The sequence below is a fragment of the Callorhinchus milii genome, unplaced genomic scaffold, assembly GCF_018977255.1.
Source record: "Callorhinchus milii isolate IMCB2004 unplaced genomic scaffold, IMCB_Cmil_1.0 Scaffold3, whole genome shotgun sequence".
Classification (NCBI taxonomy): Eukaryota; Metazoa; Chordata; class Chondrichthyes; order Chimaeriformes; family Callorhinchidae; genus Callorhinchus; species Callorhinchus milii.
The window spans coordinates 98,801,676-98,819,841 of record NW_024704744.1 but is presented as its reverse complement, the minus strand read 5'-3'; the positions used below and the strand labels follow the sequence as shown (position 1 = coordinate 98,819,841).

Below are 18,166 nucleotides of genomic sequence, written 5' to 3'. Positions count from 1 at the left end.
TTTGCTCTTCTATTTCTTTTAAAATGATACCATTTAGCAAATGCTTCCTTTCCTTAATCTCCCTCACAAAATATAGTTATGCCCATTAATTGATTTATCTTATTTTGCAGGTGCAGCCATAGGCCTTTTTCATGCTCTATAGCATGACTTATCTGACTGTTCGAGTTACTGAAGGCATCAGGGAGCCAGTTTGCTTGAGACTGAGCAAACTCTCTGGTTAACCTGAAGCTACAGGAGCGTCAGCCCTGATAAATATGCCGCACATTGCACAGAATTGCTCTGCTTTTACAGGATGTAATACGTCATCTTGTGTGTGGCTTGGTAGACAAACAAAAGCAATCACAGTAAATCGTGAGGTTTTGATAGCGGTTGGTATTTTTAGTACAACAACTTTATGAGCATGTTGTAAACGCAGTAGACCACACAGGAAACATTTGGTGACTCATTGCTGGACCTGAAGGAGAGCAAGCAGAGCTGTGTTAATCCAGTTCTAATTCTAAATCAGAATCGTGTAGACATAGATAATGTAACCGTTCACATTGGGAGGCTATGGAAGCAATAATGCCTAACGTGCAGCATGTTGCTACACTGGTGACTAATTATGGCCCTAATCCTCCTTCTACGGTGCTTAGTATTGTACAATTATTATACCTGCATACTTAACAGTGCTTCAGACAAGTTGTTTATGACTTCTAAAGAGGAACCTGACTTACTTGCATGTCGCAGCTTGTATCCATTCTCCTGCTTTAATTAATTGTCGAACGTTCTGCTGCAATTGTCACTAGGTTGTTCAGGGCACGCACAGCACATCACTGCATTCCTGTCTGAAGCTGATCTCCACGTAAATGTTTTCGAGCAACCAATCATTTCATAAAAAAAATTCTTTCCATCTCTGTCTGAACCCATGCCAAAAGATTTTCATTACTTGAGTTTGATTCTCTGCAGTTAAAACAAAAGCCAGCTTGCTGAAATGTGGTTTACTCCCCTTAAATGCTTCAGAGGTCTGTGGAGAGGGAGGAGGATAGCACAATATTTGTGACTGTTTACGACCGCTGATGTTGTTACTATAGCAATCTGTCTGGATAACATCCTCCTCAATGCTGTCACACTTGTTTAGCAATTTCAGAAATGATGGTGGAATTGCATTATTTATCAGTTTTCAACATGGCGAACTTTATACACTATTACGTGAAGCTTGCCGTGTTGAGGTTTGATCGATGACCAACTTTATGTTAACAATTCGCCTACAAATTACACAGTCACTACACATTACAGTAAAGCCCTGCGAAGCATAAAGACATAGTATCAAATGCAAGGATTATTGTTACTATTAAAATGGGTGTTAAATACCCCGGGTTTTATTTTTTTTAAACCAAATTGCTTCATTGGGTGGTAAACCTAATGGATAGACTTGCACCCACCCAGTGAGTCAGCATATTTGCTCTACCATTCACAAGCAGCAACTAATCCAAAACTCCGTTACCCACATTCTCCCCCACACTTCACACGGCCATCACCCCAGTCCTCGCCAGGCACTGCTGCCTCCCTGTCTACCGGAAGATTATTATTCAGGGTCCTCATCCCTGTCTACAAATCCAGCTGCTTCCCTATCTCTCCAATCTTCTCCTGCCTTACTCCTCCGCTCTAACTTAGGCTTGCTGCGCTCTTGCTGTGTCACTTTCGGTGACTGAGCCTTCACCTAACGCCTAACCTCTGGAACTCCCTCCCTCTCTTTCTGTCTAAGTTCCACCTCAAATCATATCTCTTTAAACTTACCTAAGCACCCCCTCTCCTCCCAATCCCCCCACACATGGGCACAAAGCATTGCTGAAATATAAATGTGATTGCACTGTTGCATCCAGAGACATCATGATGTTAATGCCACAAGCATTTCACAGGATTTACTGTCAACTGTAGTGACTGTGTATTTGTAGTGAAAACAGCTACAACCAATTTGCACACAAAAAAAGCCATGAAGTGAAGTGAATAGGGCAATTGTTGGCCAGGACACTGTCACTTTGGCCTGACACTTTGGCCAGGAAACTCTTCTCTCTTCAGGAATATCCTGGAATTTGACTAGGACATTACATTGACATGGACTCCCAGAGTACTTATGGTCACCTTCCCCGGCTTGGCATCGGGCTCCACCATTGTTAAGCGCTCTGGGACACCGGCCGGCATGGAGGGTGCTATATAAATGCGAGTTGTTGTTCACATGGGGAAGATGTATATTTTTGGAGTGACATTATCTCACCATCTTTTACACCAAACATGAGTTAGTACAGTATAAAATTCCCTTTATTTTTGTTATGAAACTGCAACTGCTGATGCATAACATTAGTAAGTGTCCAAAGCCTCAGGGAGCAGCCAGCCAGTATTTTACAGGTATGTGGAGTGTCTGAAACAGTTGCTATCGGGCAGGCCGTGTGGTTTCCATTCCATTTGTTTTATTTTTCACCCACTCCTCCTCCACCCAACACTGAGGTGTACCCCCAGGCATTTGCTGTTTCCTGGTTCACTTAATGACTGTCCATTGACAATAACCCAATAAATGAATGATTGCTGAAGTGGCCTTAAGAAGGTAATGATTTTGCTTGGCCAACTTCAAGACTTCTTTGTAGAGGTGACAGCCCAATTTAACAGGGGTAGGTAGGTGAGAGGAAGCCATATGATGTAATGTAGCTAAACTTTCAAAAGGTTTCTGACAAAGAAGCACAAAAGAGACTCCTTACAAACTGTGTTACTGGGCGTCAAAGGTAAGACCTTGATGTGGTTTAGAAACATGTTAAAAGGAAGTAAGGGGAGATTACACGATTGGAGGTAATGTGGGTGATATTAAAGAGAGTGCCTCAGGGGTCATATTGAGAAGGAGGTGCTGTGGATGAGATGTTAAACCGAGGTTCGTTCTGCCTGTTCAGGTGGAAGTTAAAGATCCCAAGGTACTGCTCGAAAACAGAAGGGAGTTTCTCCGGGTGTCCTGGCCAACAATCCCCCAAATAAAATTGGAGATTCACTTCATGGCTGTCTGGAACACTTCCGTGTGCTAATTTGCTGCTGTGCTTTGCGTGTTTTGCCCACAAAATACAGTCAATCTACTTTACAGTATATACCGTAAAGCACGGTGAGACGTCTCAACGATGTGATCCAGGACTATGTCACATGAAAAGATTATTTTATTCATAGGACATTGCAGGTACAAATTTGCCTGCCGTGTTCACCCCCAATATACACAGTCATTACCCTCACAGTACATTCTGTGAAGTCCTTTGAGACGTCCTCCTGATGTGAAAGGCATTATATCAAATGCAAGGATTACGGTAGTTACGTTTGTAGATGACCCTAAAGGGTGGGGGGGGGGGGGGGTGGGATTTGAGGAGCTGAGAGATCAACCAAACAACTAGACAAGCAAACAGCCTTGAGAACAGAGGTGCTCGATTGTGCATAGCAGGTTGGCCTGGATACTATCGCTTGTAATCCTTTCATTCTGTTTAAAATGTGATTTCTCATGTTAGTATTTAGTGTGTGTTTGATCCTTTCCCCCCCCCTCCATTCTCTTTCAAATAGAAATATTATTTGTCTGTTAATATTTAGTGGAAGACGTCTGTAATATTACACATGACCACCTGAGATTGGGTACTGGTCTAGACATCAGACTGCTCCACGGTCAACATCAATGCTGGCTACTTTGTTAACCTGCTGTTTTTATAATGTCTCGCCTAAGTGGCCGTTGTTTCATTTGTGGTCCCAGACAGTGAGTGTCAGCAAATGAGACATCGGGGAAACTCCCTGGAATTTATTTTTGTGGAAAAACAGAATGGACACCATTGTCGTGTCATTAATTCAGGCAGGTAGGACAGGTGTACTTGTTGAAAGAATATTACTGCAGGCTTCAAAAAGGTAGATTTCTGTCCTCAACCGGTTTTAATAATGCAGCCACTTTTCTTTCTTCATTCTTATTTTGTGTAATTTGTTTTGCTGCAAAGTTATAGTGACCTTACCCCGAAGTTTCAGCTGCAGACTGATTGCACAGATGTTTTATCTGGGCTGCAGTGCAAGTTCCACTGCTCGGGCTCTGTGTGAGTTACACGCCATGCTGGAGATATCTTGCTCGAGCACGCAAAGATTGTCCCTTTTATTTTGGACCAAGTAAAAACCTTGAACTTGTGCTTCACTTAGGAATGGTTAATGTCCTGTCAGGAGAGATGATCAAGGTGACCTTACGTTCTGTGATACTGGTTACCCCTACGTTCAGCACCTTGGGCTGTCCCCCCGATGTGGAAGGTGCTATACAAATTAATTTGTTGTTGTTTTCAAAAATTTGGATATTTTGAACAGAATGAGATTTTTTTNAAAACTGCTTAAATTGCACACATGTGCAATCCTGATTATACCAGCAGCGATGATTAAAATGGATGGTCTTTATTTTTCTACTACAGCATTATTTTTTGCCAGCCTCTGGAAAATTGGTGATGGTATGGAGTCTTATCAAAGTATTAGCTTTTTAGGTGATTAGCTTTCAGTTTGGTGCTTTAAGTTGTCTGTGAATGTGAACGTGCACTGATAATGAACACACACACTGCTTGGTGTAGTTAATTGAGAGCTTGGTGATCTCCTGAGGGTTTGTTGAACTGTAGTTACCTTTACTGCAATCTTTAGGCTTTTATTTTTTTTAAAAAGAGATTGACGCCTGGATGTGGACAGCAAAATAATTTCATCCGGGATGTGCGTGTGTGTGTGTCAGGCTGTGCGTGTGCGCGTGTGTGTCTTCATGTTGAATCTCATCCAGATCTTCAAGCCTCAGTAACATTGATAAATGAGATAAGAGGAGATTGTCTGAATGGGGCCATTTGGTCTACATGTTGGAAACTATAACAAACTAAAAATGTAATGGCCCCATTTTTAAATTATTGTTGTCTTTCATTGAGGTCATTTCCTATCTTTGTTTCTTGTTTATATACAAGACATTTGCCCTGACTGCCTTATTATGTAAGTCAGTGGTCATACAATGTACTGATATCGTCTGTTTACTGCAGTGGTAAAATCTTGCACAATGTCTCTTATAAATTGAAATCTGAATATTTTGCTTTTACGTCTAAAGAGTAGATGAATGTTTAGCTAAGAGGTCATTTGCGACTTAACCGTCAATGCAATACTGACATTTTAAAGATTAGCTCACCTTCAGTAGATTGTTTCTTCCAAGAGAGATTATGAAATCTGGCAATTTGCCATTTTGACACGATATTTTGATGATTTGGATGTGTCACTCTGGCTCAGTTGGTAACCCTTTTGAACCAGAGGTTTGTGGGCACCATGTTGGAACTGTGAGCTCACAGTCGAGCTGACACTTCAATGCAGCGCTGGGGATGTGTTGCATTATCAGAGGTGCTGTCCTTCAATTAAATTGAAACAAAACTGGTCATTTACTGCGTGGCTGTTTTCGGGACATTGCTGTGCACAAAGTGGCTGCTGTGTTCACCTACAAATACATTTGCACATTATAGAAAACTCTGAATTGAAGACATGTTAATGTAATAATGTGCTGTATCAAATGCAAGGATTATTATAATAGATAGAGAAAAAGTATTAGGTACTCACTAATACTACAATTCCAAAGGAGAATCTTTGTTTAGTTCACCTTGAAAATAAGCTAAATATTAACAGATTTGTGAAATAACATGCACAAAACTTGTATGTTTAAGTAAACCAGCTTGTACTTTAAAAATGGTGAGAAGATACTAGTCTGTTTCATAGGTTTGGTTATCTTGATGTTATCAAGTGAAGAACTAACTTCCTTAATGGTTAGTTGCAGTGTAAATCCTTTTTTCTTGGTAAACAAAGTGGGTAGGATGGTTGTTGGCTGCTTTCTAGTTTCGGTTTTAGTTTCTTGTGCAATGACAATCCGAAGTATAGGAATGTCTGCAATCCATCTAATAACCACTGTTTCTCCCTCCAGACACATTATTTTGGCCTTTGGTTCCTGAGTAAGAATCAACAGGGACGATGGGTAGAGCTGGAAAAGGCTCTGAAGAAACAACTGGACAAATTCGCCAATGAGCCTCTCCTCTTCTTTGGAGTGATGTTCTACGTCCCCACTGTTTCGAGACTCCAGCAAGAGGTCACAAGGTACCGAAAAATGAACCCAGACATTTCTTTCATCTAGTAAATTACATTCTAAGACAGTAGAACTCATTGGTTTGTATACAGCTTATAACGCAATTGGGTTAAGGACCCTGACATTTTCTCACTTAAAATTTCAAAATCCCGAAATTGAATTGTCCAATTTAAAATCAGAGTACTTCAAAATGTACAAATGCAGCAATGGGATTTGAAGCACGATGATGTGTTTTGAGGCACAACATCACTATTTATTAACCTTGGAACATTTTTTACAAATGTGTTACTTGGATACAGTCAGTAGTTTTTTAACCGCTCTACTCGGTTAGGTATGTGTTTTTGTTCTAAGCAATTTAATATTTATTATTTTATTGGCATCAATTTTTTGATGGGAATTTTGTAGTGGAGTGTTGTTAGCTGGCAGGCTGGAATCTTGCTGTCTGCTCTGCATCACTCTCACTCTGGGACCAGAGCAAGTAAAGCGGAGCTCTGTGAGTTAGACATTTGTACACGTGAGCAGAGCGCTGTCGGTCGACCTTGGCTGATTGATTCATAGTCTTATTAAAGTTACCGAAATCCCATATTTTTCATCATCTTAGCCTTAAGGCCCAGGTCTTAAAATTTAAGATCATCCAGAATATTGGCAGAATTTTTACAGTCTTAGTCTGGAAGCTGCTTCACCGCTAGACTGTCCAGTATAAATTCAACACATGCTGCTTAGGCTTATTCGTCAGCCCTGACTGCCTTCACACACAATGGCTATGGCACCTGTTGTGTAGATTTCTTTTAATGTCTTAAATGCACTTTGTAACGAGAGGGAGCTTACCTAAAGGTCTAAAATAATGGCTGTGGTATATAATTTCAGTTACCTAGCCTTGGGTAACACTTCAGACTCACGGTGCAGTTCTGCATGACTGATCAAAAGTGTTGGCTTGAGAGGAATGTTCTCCACTTTGATGGAATAGTTTGGCTGCAGGGCCTCTAATGGGCCATCAAAGAGATTGAATTGATTATGAATTCGACAGCAGCCTGAGATTCAGAGTTTGATATATTTTCCATCAACTCCATTGTTTGTAGGATGTCCACTCTTATTGCACCATGGTATACCTCGTAACCTCCATTCCATCTTCGAGTAATGCTGCTTCTTGTTTCTTTCTTAAAAAAAAAGCATCCTCATTTCAGGGTCATATAGAGAAACATTTAAATCCCCCCAGCCCCCATGCTCCCCAAAAATACCCTCTACTTTTTATATGGTTCATTATATGGGATGGATTCCTGCTGCACATAAGGTAATACATTTCGCTGACCCTCTTTGCAATATTTTCCTTACAAAATGTGGCCATCACTTGCAAGTGCATTGAAACTCGCATCTTCCCAATCATGACAAAATGTATATATTCACACAAATAAATAGTCCTTGTATGTCACTTTGGGAGGACATCTCAAATTGGAGTGACTGTTTATTTTGTAGGCAGATGAAGCAGACAATTTGCATGCTGCAGTGTCCCACAAATGGCCATAAAATGAGTAACAAATTTTATTTGGCGGATTGATGGCCAGGACCCCGAGAGAAGGTTTCTTTTTGAAAAGTTCTTTAAACTGATGGGACCTTGGCTTAACTTCTCATCCAAAGGATGGCACCTCAAATAATGCAACACACTCTGAGCACTGCATTGGAGTGCCAGCCTGTAGAGTGCTTCCCGACTCTTGAACTCGATCCTCTGAGGGATGAGGAGCCAGTGGAGTTGGGTGAGGGTGGGAGTGATGGGGTCACGGAGCCTGGTGCGTGAGAGTACACGAGCTGCAGAGTTTTGGATGAAGTTAGTGGTGGAGAACAGGAGCCTGGGAATTGCCTTTCACCTCCAGGATTAACCTGGAATAGAAAGATGATTTGGCTGAGGCGAGAGCGGAGCGGTAGGTCTTGATGAGGTCCAGCCAGATGTGGCGGTGGACCGTTAGGCCAGATTTGAGCCAAGTGTGTTCGGCAGCCACACCTGGCCCTTAAGCAAGCGGAGGTGGCTGGTGAACCAGGGTGAGGATCGGGAATAGGAGGCAGTTCGGGAGGTGAGAGGGGGGCAAGGACGTCGAGTGTGGTGGAGAGGGTGCTGTGGAGAAGAGTGAGTGAGTGCAGCGAGTGGGTTGTTGCGAGAGTTGGGCCACAGGGGGAGGAGATCAGAGGACTCCAGGACAGCAGAGAGGGATTGTGGGGAGATCTTCTTCCACAGGTGGAAGAAGATGATGGTAGATTGGGAGGCAGCGGGGAGAGGGATTGAGGGAGATGAAATGGTGATCAGAGATGGCATTGTCAGTGATGGTGACATCCGAGATGTTGAGGCCCCAGGTGATCACCAGGTCGAGCGGGTGACCGTGGGTGTGGGTAGCAGAGTGGATGTGGAGGGAGGGGTTGAGAGAGGAGAGAGAAGTCTTGAGGAGATGGAACAGGAGGGGCTGAAGCGGAGGTTGAAGTCGCCGAGGATGATGAGGCTGTCGGAGCAGAGGGAAGCGAAGCGAGTGGCGATGTCAGAGATGAACGTGGGAGAGGATTTTCGGAGGCAGTAGAGTAAGAGAATGCAAGAATCTAGTTGCAAATCAGTTAATGATGTTTCAACGGTGTCTCTCTTAACGTTATTTAGGAATAGAGACTTAGCAGGCCTGAAATAGCCAGGTAAGTTGAGTTTTTTGCTGTGGCAGATCACACTTCTGAGGAAGGGGCCAGAAAACTACTACTATTGTGGATCAGTGTTGTTGAACCCAGATTTAGGCTGATGCTTATGTGTGGCTCATGAAGAACAGTGAGAGCCACAGCGGACTCAAAAAGGAAAACAGTCACGAATTTTCTCCGAAAGATTTATTTATAAGCCATACTCATATGTCATACTCTTTTTCAGCAAATGCAACACCTAGAATACTGCATAGACAGCAGCAAAACTCAAACATAAGCAAATAGTAGCAGTATGAGAGCAAAACATGTCAGTGTGAGATTTGACAGTTTTACTCAACCAATTTCTGAAAATTTGATGAAAATGATTGCGTAAACACACAACTCAGTTCTGCCATCAAACCTTCGTTTGTCAAGAGAGATTCTCCTTTGAAAGTGAATTGCAGAATTCAGTTGCAGAAAATGTCGATTCAAAGATGTGCGTCGATCTGAACCGTGGAAAGAGTTTCGGTGCAATTGCCCTTACTCAGACAAGTATTATTTTAGACGACTATTTCAATTGAACATTCAAAAAAGGCTGGCAAGAGAACTTTTTAGTGGGAATTATCTGAGACATGCTTTCTGCTGAACCCGAGGTGACTGAGCCACATGCAAATCTATGGTTCAGTAGCACTAGTCTGAACCATTCCCCTGTCTAGCCACCTGGCTGCTTGCTTGCCATCAGCTCCTGCAGAGAAATGATGGAGGGAAAAATATGGGTTCTAATCATATATTTTTCCACATGATGCTTCATATCCCGCACATCTCTAGCTTTGCATATTGAATCCTGCTAGAAATAAGTGCTTGTGTATTAATTATGCAACTAGTTGTTCCCATTCTATTGTCTTGCTGGGGCACTTATAAAAATCCTAAATATCTTAACTTTCTGAAGGAATCTTAATCATTACATACCTGTTGAAAGATTTAAACTCTTTTTTATTAGCGTTTTATCAGTTAAAATTTATAGTTGTGTCAAAAATGGCTTTTGTATTTTTTTCCAATCAGCTATTTTTAAAAAAAACTGATCTGTAAGTCAAAGTGCCCAGGACAGATGGCTTGGAATTTCTAATGGACATGTGTGTAGAAGTTGATGGTTATTCAATAAAAAAAATCATAAATGGTTCTTATCATACCATTCACCTTGTAATGTTTGTCCCAAGTAAGGGAAAGGTTCTTGTTAATTACCCTATTGATGTAAGGAATTAATCCTCACAACAAGTTAAAGATTATAACAGGTTTATAGTACCACAGCCTGAACAAGCTCCCATTAAGCATATGAAAAATCCCAGGCTCAGCCACTGCAAAAGAGGTGTTCCCCAGACTCTACCAATCCCCCCTGTAAATGCAGTGGTCATTGCAAACTGGAGAAAAAAGGGCCGAGTGTCTTTACCTTCCCAGCTGAGATGAATTCATGTCCACTTCTTCACCAGTTTTCATGTGGGTGGGTGAGTAGTGGGGGGAACCATTTCTGAAAGCTTTTCTCTGATGAAAGAGCCTCAGGGTCGTCATTGTCTCTTGTGTCAAAAAGTTAACGTTTTTCATTGAAGAAAACTGATTTTACTCCACAATGTTGTTGTGCAGGCAAACGACACCACAATGTTTAGGTTTCTATGAGTCAAATCACTTGCCTCGTAATGACTATAAATCCACATCAGATGTCAAATCATGTCTGCGGTTTACTAACTCACGGCAAATCCAGACCCATTATGCTCATCTGTTACCTGTCCGTGAATTAAACAGACTGTTTTATGTAAAATGTATAGAAGGAGCTTGCTACTGAGGAGTGCCTGAAATTCAGCTTTTAACTTTGTCTCATGTCTGGCTTCAGTTTGCGATCAACGCCAACACTGGGGTTTGTGGAGGCCGGGGGTCTGTATTGTCAAAGGTGCCGTTAAACCAAGGTATCATCGGCTTTGATCCTCAGGTGGACATTAAAAACTGCTTAACTCTATTCACAAGAAAAGATTGACTTGGTTCCAATATTTTGTTGCAGGCATATCGCCTTGGAACCAGCTCCTGGCGTTCAGGCCAACAATCCCTATTGGCCATTCGCTTAATGACTGTGCGCAAAATGACTATCACATTTGCTTATACCATCACTAGATTTATTAGTAAAGTTATATCACCTAATGGCACGACCCTTAAAATGGTATGCAAATATGAAGAGAGCGACATCTTGTAATGTTTTCTTGTGTCAAATCCAATCATTAGACAGTTAGTAAAAAAAATCTAAAAGCGGTGTAATTGTATTTTGGATGGAATTTTAAAAAAAGAGCTGGATGACTATCTGTCTGTGAATGTAATTGATGCTGTTATTTTGGTTAGCGGGTATCTTAAGCATGTAGATGGGTTTCTGCATGTGTCAGAGTATTTAAACCAGACTGATGGTTCTACATATTGTCTGGAATCGAATATGCACTCTTTCCCCACAGGGACACACCCTGTTTACCTAATTCCAGGAAGTATTCATAATAATAATAATAATCCTTGCATTTCACATAGTGCCTTTCCATGTCTTCGAGATGTCTCAAAGCACTTCACGGAATAGACTGTAAAGTGAATTAACTGCATATTTTGTGGGGGAAACGCAGCAGCCAATTGCGAACAGCAGCGTCCCCACAAACAGGTTGAGGACCCATTTATCATTTGTTTAAAGCAATTATTACCCTCAGAAAAGCAATCCGTCAATCGATTAACTACTTACTCACTGGTAGGTAAACAGAGGTGTTTGGAGTAAGGAAACTTGCCCAACATTTCGCCCTCCCAGGAGTCGAACCCAAGTCTCTCGCTTGCGAGACGCATGCTCTAACCACTGAGCTACAGTATTGCACAAGGAGTCCAATTAGGCACAGGCTGGCAAAAACTGAGACTTTGGGACCCCAGACTGTAAGTTGGGAACTGATTGAGTTTAACCAGTTAAGACCTCATAGCTTTGCATTTCACAACCCTATCTGACAAGCTTTCTGCTGCTTGTCCAGTTAGGATCACTGCCAGTTAGGGCTTTGACTTGCAGGGTGGGAAGAATGCCTGCCCTCCAGTGACTGGTTTGCCCCTCCAAGTATTTCCGAAGAGCCTGGCTGATTGGTTTGTTACCAGACGACCAAGACTGTCACAAAGATTGATTTAATTCCAATATTCTGTTGCAGGCAGGGACATTGCCTTAGAACTAGCTCAACCCTAAGGTGATTCTGCTTACCTTACCTTCCAACCCACTCACCCCCATCGTGAAAAGAATAGTCTGCATTGGTCAATCGGAATTCAACAAGGTTGGCTTGAGCCCTCACCAGGTGGATAGCAGGTGCCAGAAACGCCTTGCGAGGTTCTTGGGTTAGCAGTATCCAGTGCATCAGAGCATTGGCACTATCCACAGGCTCACAGCTCAAACGCAGACGCCTACCCATTGAGCAGTGGTTTGACCAGTTGGAAATCCGGAGCTTCAGCAGCTGCTGCACAATCTCAACTTACTGTGTGCCAAACAAAATTGAGGGCTATAGAGGTAGATAATCGAATACTCTATGTGCTATGATTCCATATTAGGGGGTAGGAGTGTCCCCCGTGGAGCTTCATCATGGTTGAGTAATGTCGTTTGCAGTGTTAGATTGATCATCTGATTTTGCTCAGTTACCTTTTGGATTGAGGCAAAATATCAGATTTCTCTTCAAAGTCCCTTGCCTCCCTTGGGAGATAAATAAATAAGAATTGAAAAGGCCATCAGAGCAAATTGTACACGAGTGGAGTCAATGGGCTGAAAGGCTTTTTTCTCTGTATTTTATGATTCAAACAATTGGAATTTAGTAGTCTCTGTGTTTTTGTACACACTTTCTGTTTGCTTAAGAAATGTCTGAGTGCGATAGTCTGTCCCGTAGCAAGCGAGAGGACCTGAGTTCGATTCCCGGCAGAGTGAAACTTTAGGCAAGTTTCCTTACTCCACACACCTCTGTTTACCTTGATGGAAGTAGGAGCCCGGTTGTTAGGCAATTGGAGGATTGCTTTTCCTGGGGTAATCCTCAAAAAAAATGTCACTCAATCCACTGCTGTTTGTGGGACGCTGCTGTGCACAATTGGCTGCTGCGTTTCACCTACAAATACAGTCAATTCACTTGACATTATATTCTGTGAAGCGCTTTGAGACGTCTCGAAGGAATGATAAGGCGCTATATCAAATGCAAGGATTGTTATTATTACCATTATAGTCAGTTTCACTGCGCATGGACACATTGATTCCCAAGTGCCCGGCTTGTTCCTGGACTATTATTTTCGAAAATGCTGACCTCTGGGTCGTAGGTCACTTGCAAAGTGTTGCACAAGAAATGACGCCGGTGACCTAATGAATTGGAATCCAAACACTTTTACCGCAGGAACCCGCTGCTTGATCGGGCACTGTGCCAGACTGCTGCGTATATGCACAATGGTTGGTCCACACCCCTTTCACTTTATACAAATCCCTTCATACCATGGCACCTCCCTCCTCTCCGACCTACAATTGTTGCACAACTCCCAGCGGTGGTGTCGGAATGGCAACAATAGAGCTTCAGAACCAATTTGTCTGTCAAACCCTCACATACTGAGATCCGTCCGAGATGAACTGCATCTCATCACCCTGTGCCACATGTTGACTTGTTTCAGACTAATTCTACATTGTGTACAAACAACCTTATGTTAGTGAGCCCCGGGATGGCTTTTGAGGAGTCAGAGCTAAGGGGTATACATTTGAGGTGTTGAACAATTTTGAATTCATACTTTGTAAGAGAAAAATGTTGCTTTAACGCTAATATTGAATTATCAATGCATATTTACAGCTATTTCTATTGAGGACACAAACCTGCATCTAAACTAGAGAACTAAGTAATACAGTACCTAAAAAGGTGTCAGCTGTATGGGTATAGGGAAAGGGAGATGGGACTCAACGGATTGTTCCCAACAGTCAGAACAGATACGATGGGCCAAATGGCCGTCTTCTTTTTGTAAATTTCTTTGGGTCTAAAGTATTTTTTACTTGCTTTGCTTCTGACTTAAGCAAAGCTGGAAAATCAAAAATTTATGCTCCCTTACAGTAATTTTATTTTGATGAGGTTTTGCTGACTTTTTTCAAAACAAAACTTATAGGATCTTAAAAATAGCTGTTCTCCAGCTGGCAACTTTTTGGCAAGGACAAATGATGTGATTATGTTTAAAATCTTACTTTCACATAAATGCAGCTCCACCCCCACCAATTAGTTTCACTCCCCTGTCAATGCACCAAAGAGGTCTCCTTCCACCCCCCCCCACAGATGAGTGACAATAAAAACCCTGTGACCAAAATGTGAGATCGCTCAGACCTCAGGACTAATAACACACATGTGTAAAGTAAATTGATTCCACACTGAAAGTGGTGGAAAATTGGCCAACTGCAGAAGTGACATTTGGTTAGAGAGACTGGAAAAAATGGATTGCTTTTCAACAGCCTGTGGACGAATAGTATTACAATTATTTCTGAAGTTAAAGAACTACTTGGAACTCCATTCCCTCCGCCGCGCCTTCTCCATTACCTCCTTCAAGACCCTCCTCTTCGACCGTGCCCTTCGGTCACCCTCCTACCCCTACCCTCCCCACCCTCCGCAGCTCCTGATCTCAACCACCAGCTCGGGTGTGGATTTCTGACTGTCGAGGGCCTTGGGACGTCCTCCTGACATGAAAGGCGCTATACAAATGTAATTTGCAGTTCTTGTTGTTTAAACCATTGCTCTCGAAGGCTAGCCAGTCACTTCCACTGATCGGATCCACTGCTGTTCAGTTACTTTGCTATCAGGTTTACAACCAAGGCTACAAACTGCATCTAGAAACAGCCAACAATCTTCCAAATCACATTGGTTATTCACTCTGTAGCTGTTGGTGATACAATGATGTGCTCAAATTGGCTGCCATGTTTGCCCATAAAATGCACAAGCCGTTCCAGTTGAATATGAAATTAACTGGTTGCAAATTTAATTCCCTCCAGACAAATTGGTATGGGCCAACGACTGCTCGAGGCTAAACGCCTTAATATAGGTGAACATTTTGAGCACTCCTCTTGTAAATCTACAATCTTGTAAATTATTGTTGTCAATAATATTGGATGCTGCTTATATGTACCCTAGTCAGTTGCTATATTACGTTTCACCCACAAAATACACAGTCAATTTACTTTACAGTATATTCTGTGGAGTGCTTTAAGACATCTCGAAGATGTGTAAAGCACTATATCAAATGCAAGTATTATTATTTATTTGCTAATGTTTTGTGCCTTGTAATTCTAGGAAGCTTCCGATCTCAAAGAACTCTAAATTAATTTGGAAATTAAACACAAGATTTCCTTTTTGGTGGAAGCTCTTACAAATGCCTCTAATTTTTCAGTGCAAGCTCTTACAATATTTAATGCAGTAGTAAAATATCTGTTCTGACTGGAGAAAATGTAAGCCATATGCTGACGGTGACTAGAATTGCAATTGAGTTCCATGAATACTGGATAATTTTTTTTAGAGAAACGGTTATGTTCAACAAAATTTAGACAAAGGCATTAAATAATTGTTGACAGAATGATGCTGCTTAACAATCTAAGGAACTGAATTACACTACTCCCAAGCTGTGCGCTGTGTTCCCTTATTTCCTCCATTAAGCCTTCATATGCAAGGCCCTATCCTGATCGCAGAGGATGAAAAATAAGGAGTGCTCCAGTTAAACACAGCCAAGCATCTCAGGAATTCCCCCTGCTGCCAGACTGTAAACTTTAAAAGCTGCCGTTGAGTATCAACACAATCGCGAGTGTTGTGCAGGAGTTTAAAAGGAGCATTTGTGAAGCGGTCCTTATGTGGTTGAAAATTTTGGAAGAATTTGGCATTGATTTCACCGTGACAGGATGTGAAATTCTTGAGCCGTGAGGTGTTGCTGCCCCAATGTTGTCTGTTCTTTTCAGTTAAAGCATTCATTTTGTCTTCCGCAGATCAAACCCCACCATCAAATCCTTCCTTACACAATTTTCATTAAAAACTGAAAATACAACTTGAAGTGAAACCTCATTTTTGCTTTGTTTTGTTGACCTTGTTGCACATAAACATATACCTTTTCTTAGAAAATGTGTAGGGTCAGCACTTAATTGCTTTGGCAGCGTTTCTGCTGTGTGCTGAGTAATTTAGATTTCCTATGGGAAGCAAGTGCATTTTCCTTTGAACACTGTATAGGCTGACACTCCAGTGTAATCCTGGGGGTTGGTGCTGCATTGCCAGAGGTGTCGTCCTTCGGATGATACAATAGATGTATCCGAGGTCCTGTCTACCCGTTCAGGTGAACGTTAAAAGATCCCTTGGCAATATTCAAAAAGAGAATGGAGTTTCTTCTGGTGCCCTGGCCAACAAACCCTCCCCCCCCCCACACCCCTTGAATAAAATTGGTCATTCACTTCATCATGGCTATTTGTAGGTTATTGCTGTGCACAAATTGGCTGATGTATTCGCTTTCAAAACACAGGCATTGCTCTCTACAGTATAACATGTAGAGCGCTTTCAGACATCCTATTGATGTGAAAGATGTCATGTCAAATGTAAAAATTGCTATTATTACTTTAGAACAATTATTATTAGAACAATGGGTAGGTGTAATCTGGACTTTGCCATCTGTGCTATAGGACAGTTTAGTGAGGATCTTGGTGTGATTCAGGGCAACCGGTAATCCTATTACTCGATATAGTACTTGGAGGAGCATGAACTGTAGAGCAAATGAGCACCAGCAGCAAATTAACTGCACCATTCACGGTTTTCCAAGGCATCGGGTGGGGTGTCTGTATGTGTATAATACGATTGAAGCTGCTTAGTTGTGACTTCCTGTGCTTTAATTTCTGATTCTGAGCAGAATACAAACTATTCAGTGAAGCAGAACAGCTATTTAATATACAGAAATATCTTTGTATCACATTTGCACCATTGCTGCCTGGGGCACTTTAAATGTATGCTTGCTTGTAGTTTGCAGAAAATGGGATGTGAAATACATGAACAAAAAAAGTTAAAACCCATTTATTTCAAATGTAGGGCACAATTTTATGTTCAAGCTATGTATCTGGGTAAATTGCTTGGGTTGTTCATCACTTGGAACCAAATGTAGATGAAAACACGTCTGTCCGTGGGTTACATACAAGAAAGAAAAGTGTCCTTTTGAAAGTTATTTTAGGTTTGGCAGAACAAGTTTTTTTTTCCAGTTATTTTTCCTATTCCTTCAACTGTAGAATATGAAAAAATTGAGGGCATTGTAGAATCACATTATAGAATGATGTGGCGTGAAAATAGGCCATTTGGCCCAATAGTCTGTGCCAGTGTTTATACTCCACACAAACTTCCATCTCTCCTAATCCTCACTCATGCACCCACTCCTTTCTTTAACCACAGCTTCCAGCATTGAGTGTCACACTTTCATTATCCTATCCATAAAAAGGTTTGTTCTAAACTTCCATGTTGAACTGCTCCAAGCTATCTTATACTTATGCCTTCCCATTATGGATCAACAAGAGCAAGTAGCCTATCAATGTCCATCTGATTGAATCCTTTTATAATCATCTCTATTAGGTCCCTTCTCAATCATCTCATCTCTAGAGAGAAAAGCTCCAATCTGTCCAATCTTTGTCAATAGTTGTATCCATTCATCCATGGTAACATCCTTGTAAATCCAATATTTATAATAATCTTCTTGCAACGTAGCTACCAGAACTGCACACAGTACTCCAAATGCGGTCCAACCAAGGTTTTATATAAATTTAATAATAATACTTCCCTAATTTTTAATTGTGCATTATTATAGTAATAACAGTCTTTGATATAGCACGTTATGCTGTCGAGACTTCTCAAAGCGCTTCACAGGATTTTACTATAGAAGTGTATTTGTAGGTGAACACAGCTGCCAATTTGTACACAGCGGTGGCCTACAAACAGACATGCAGTGAATTGCCAATTTTAGGTGATAATTGTTGCCCAGGAGCCTGGGAGAAGCTCTTTGGTGATGCATACTTTCTTCTACATTTAGTAGACTTGCTCCTCATACTTAGTAGTATAAAATATATTATGATAAATATATAGAATGATAAATTCTATAGTTTTTTTTAGTACGTATAGTGTTACGTCCAAGTCACCAAAGGTGAATTATCAGATGTAATGTGCAAGACGTGTAAAATTGGCAGCTGGAGATGTCAGTTGTAAAAAGTCTTTAGCTTTATTTAGCTACAAGATAAACCACTGCCAAAGTGATCAAACACAACCTTTCCTTTCTTTGTCTTGGAGCACTTTTCTCATCTGTGTGGGTGATGTTATTGATTAACATTAAAGGCCGCAGGTGCTCAGACATGCTCCAGAGAGA

At 41.4% G+C, this 18,166-nt stretch overlaps 1 protein-coding gene across 1 annotated transcript in view; it reads left to right on the top strand.

Moving 5' to 3' along the window:
• LOC103186166 (protein tyrosine phosphatase non-receptor type 14) overlaps positions 1–18,166 on the top strand; it is a 117,149-nt gene that overhangs the window by 46,952 nt on the left and 52,031 nt on the right. The window contains exon 3 of the mRNA XM_007905028.2: positions 5,954–6,123. Coding sequence (XP_007903219.1) covers positions 5,954–6,123 — 170 coding nt within the window. The remainder of the gene's footprint in view (positions 1–5,953; positions 6,124–18,166) is intronic.